The 3,654-nt window shown below is 39.7% G+C and overlaps 1 protein-coding gene across 1 annotated transcript; it reads left to right on the top strand.

Moving 5' to 3' along the window:
- Positions 1–479: 479 nt before the first annotated feature.
- Positions 480–3,645, top strand: LOC107300636 (olfactory receptor 4Q3-like; the record flags this gene model as incomplete). The annotated part of the gene is made up of 2 exons (XM_015829945.2): positions 480–1,373; positions 3,622–3,645. Coding segments are annotated over exons 1-2 (918 nt in total), but the record flags the coding sequence as incomplete, so codon positions are not given.
- Between the last annotated feature and the right edge of the window lie 9 nt (positions 3,646–3,654).

The raw sequence follows: 3,654 nt of genomic DNA on the forward strand, positions 1-3,654 counted from the left end.
TAATGGAAGAGATTCAGGATGTGGCTGGATAATTCTCATTTACTTCATTTCATGTTTGGCAAAGGCAAACTACACAACATTTGGATCTCTTCAGAAAAATGTGCTTCATCAGCTAAATATGAAATTCTTTGAAAGATTTTCCGCTTCTGTCCTACAAAATGGTATGGATTAATAAAGCAAAATTTGGGTGTAAAGGGAGTTGAGAATTTGTTCTTTGGTTCAATTAAAGTGAGGAAGTGGTAGGTACTAAAAATTGCAGAACTATAGTATCAAGAATCCACTGGATCACAGTAACTCCAACCCCTATAATCTAAGGGAAGAACCAGGAAAGTAAGCTAGTGAATAGATATTGAAACCGACATTACTTTTCTTTGTATCATATGACAAATTGGATTCACTTTGCTGGTTACTGGGAAAACATGCTGGAAATGGTAATAGTAAATAATTGTCTTTTGTCTTTGTAAGGTCCTATCAACTTCATGAATGCCTCCAGAGTCACAGAATTCACCTTCTTGGGTCTTTCCAAATCTGGACCAACACAGTTTCTTCTATCTGTCCTGGTCATCATGTGCTATACTGGCATTCTGTTGGGAAACCTCCTCATTGTATCGATGGTGTATATAGATTCACACCTTCTAAGGTCACCCATGTATTTTTTCTTAGCTAATTTGTCCATCCTTGATACTGCTTTGAGTTCAGTGGTTGTTCCCAAGTTGGCAACACACTTGATCACCCAAAGCAGGACTATCTCATTTAGAGGCTGTATGTCCCAGCTCTTTTTCTTACACCTCTTTGGGGGTTCAGAGATGCTCCTCCTAACCCTCATGGCCTACGATCGCTATGTGGCCATTTGCCATCCACTGACATACACAACCACGATGAACCGGCCACGCTGCATTAGACTGATGTGTTTCTGTTGGTTTGGAGGCCTCCTCCACTCTTCTAGCCAGTTGTTCCTGGTCTTAAAGCTGCCGTTCTGTGGGCCAAATGAAGTGGACAATTTCTTTTGTGATGTTCCACAGGTAGTCAAGCTAGCTTGCGTTGACACCCATGTCACTGAGATACTCATGGTGGCCAATAGCGGCCTGCTTTCTCTGGTTTGTTTTGTCATCTTGCTGATCTCCTATGGCATCATCCTGATCACGCTTCAAGGCCGCTTCAAGGAGAGTAGAGGGAAGGCTCTGTACACCTGCAGCTCTCACCTGACAGTGGTCAGCCTTTTTTTCCTACCTTGCCTCTTTGTGTACCTTGTCCCCATTTTCAGTGCCAGTCTGGACAAGGTGTCTTCTGTATTTTATACCACAATCACTCCTTTCCTTAATCCTATGATATATTCTCTAAGAAATCGGGAAATGAAAGAGGCAATGGGCCGGGTGAGGAAGAAATTAACGTTTTCCCACTGGTCTCAGAAAGAAGCAGAAGGATGAGTAGATTTTTCAAAAGCCCTTGTTTGTTTAAGGTAATAATAATAATAATAATAATAATAATAATAATAATAATAATAATAATAATGATGATGATGATGATGATGATGATGATGATGATGATGATGATGATGATGATGATGATAAAGTTGGAAGGGACCTCGGAGGTCATCTAGTCCAACCTCAGGCAGGAAACCCTATACCATTTCGGACAAATGGCTGTCCAGTTTCTTCTTAAAAACTTCCAGTGTTGGCGCATTCACCGCTTCTGGAGGCAGGTTGTTCCACTGGTTAATTGTTCTAACTGTCAGGAAGTTTCTCTTTAGTTCTAGGTTGCTTCTCTCTTTGGTTAGTTTCCACCCGTTGCTTCTTGTCCTGCCTTCAGGCGCATTGGAGAATAGCCTGACTTCCTCTTCTTTGTGGTGTAATGACAGTGGTGATGAACCTCAGCACATAACCTCCCATCTATGACTGCTGGTGTCCCTGAGATAGAGCACAACCAAATATATGAGAGTCCATATTTCCTTTAGGGACGTTGGAGCTCTGATTTTAGTGGAAACAAGAGTGCTTTACACTTTATAGAGGTTTTAGCTAAATGTCTATGGAGATTCTCAGTCATCCAGGTCATGGATTTCCCAATGGTGCTTTTTCAGGAGGCAACTGGACTTTCTTTGAAGACATTTTACTTCTCATCCAAGAAGCTTCTTCAGCTCTAACCTGATGGTGGTGAATGGAAGGATTTATATTCCTTGCAGATAGCTGGTCATTTTCAGCTGGTCAGAGCTGAAGAAGCTTCTTGGATGGGAAGCAAAAGGTCTTCAAAGAAAAAACAAGAAAGCCCAGTTGTTTCCTGAAAAAGCATCTTTGGGAGAGGCTTTAGCCCTTGATTGTTCCCTGAAAGTCTTGTGGAATTAGTCATAACAAGTTGTTTATGGATTAAAATGAAATACTCAAGAACAAAAGAGAGGAGAGAGATGAATAATTCTAATAAACAACTAAAGGAACTGTTGGACTGCAAAGAACTGACTATGTTTTCCTATTTGGGAAGTAAGTTTTATAGAGCAAGGTAACTATCAAGGCTTAACTAAAAAGGCTTGCCCTTCTAAGGAATGGATTCACAAGAACCTGGTCTCTGAGAAACACAAAGATATGGGTTTCATTTGTACAACAAGCTTATCTTGAAAGTGCGAACTATTTGAGGTTCATGCACTGGTTCATAAATTTATCAGTGAAGCGAAGGATAAAACCAATGTACACAGTATGTTAATAAGAACATAAGAACACTAGCATACATGGTAACTGGATTCACGTATGGAAAGTCAAAAGCAAACCTATTACATTATGGCTTAGTCCAGTGGAGATGTGAAGAACCTTTTAGATGTACATTGTTGAAATAAATTCACCTTTCCCAATGTTTCATTGTATTGTTTTCATTGTCCATTTATGTCCATTTTGGTGTTTGGATTTTTTAAGGGAGGTTTGTACATGAAGGTTAACCTGAAGGGAGGTGTGATTATTCATTTTTGGGCATCTATATAGATTAGTTAAATAAATAGATAAATTCCCTCGACACCCAAGTGATAAAAAAGGAACTAAAGAAGAATAGAGAAAGAACTAACTAAATTTAGGAATCCCTGGCTTAAAAGTATGTGTGAACCATCCCACAAATACAAACTAGAGAGAAAGTTCCTCTTTCAACAAGGGCCACCAAACAAACATTATGCGGTGAATGCAAGGAGACCAAGTCACCACTGAGGTTTGCCCATGCAGTTATTATAGTTTTGATAAGGGAATTCATTCCCTTTTCTTTTATCGTGAATAATGAAAAAAGGAAAGACAATGGATCCCTGTTGGTTGGGGACTTCCCTTTCTCTCTCTTGCTCAGCCAGTAAGCCGGGGTCAAATTAGTTAATTAGCAACATTGATGAGAAAAGTCTTCCAAAATGTTATCCCAATCTTCATTGTTCTCAGAGTTGTGTAGTGTAAATGAAGATTTGTATATTTTTTCAAGTCAAATATCCAGCTTTCAGCGGGAAAGACTTTTAAAAGAAAGGCACATCTTTCTTCTCCACATCAATGACCAAGTTAGGCCTTTGACCAGGTTAAGCCACGGTGCACAGCGGAGTTGGGAGAAAGGAATGAACCCATTTGCTTAGGAAGTTGTAAGGATCAATATATTACTTTTGAACATCTATAGATGGAAGGAAGGAAGGAAGGAAGGAAGGAAGGA

Source organism: Protobothrops mucrosquamatus, unplaced genomic scaffold (genome assembly GCF_001527695.2).
Source record: "Protobothrops mucrosquamatus isolate PMUCROS unplaced genomic scaffold, P.Mucros_1.0 scaffold7735, whole genome shotgun sequence".
NCBI lineage: Eukaryota > Metazoa > Chordata > Lepidosauria > Squamata > Viperidae > Protobothrops > Protobothrops mucrosquamatus.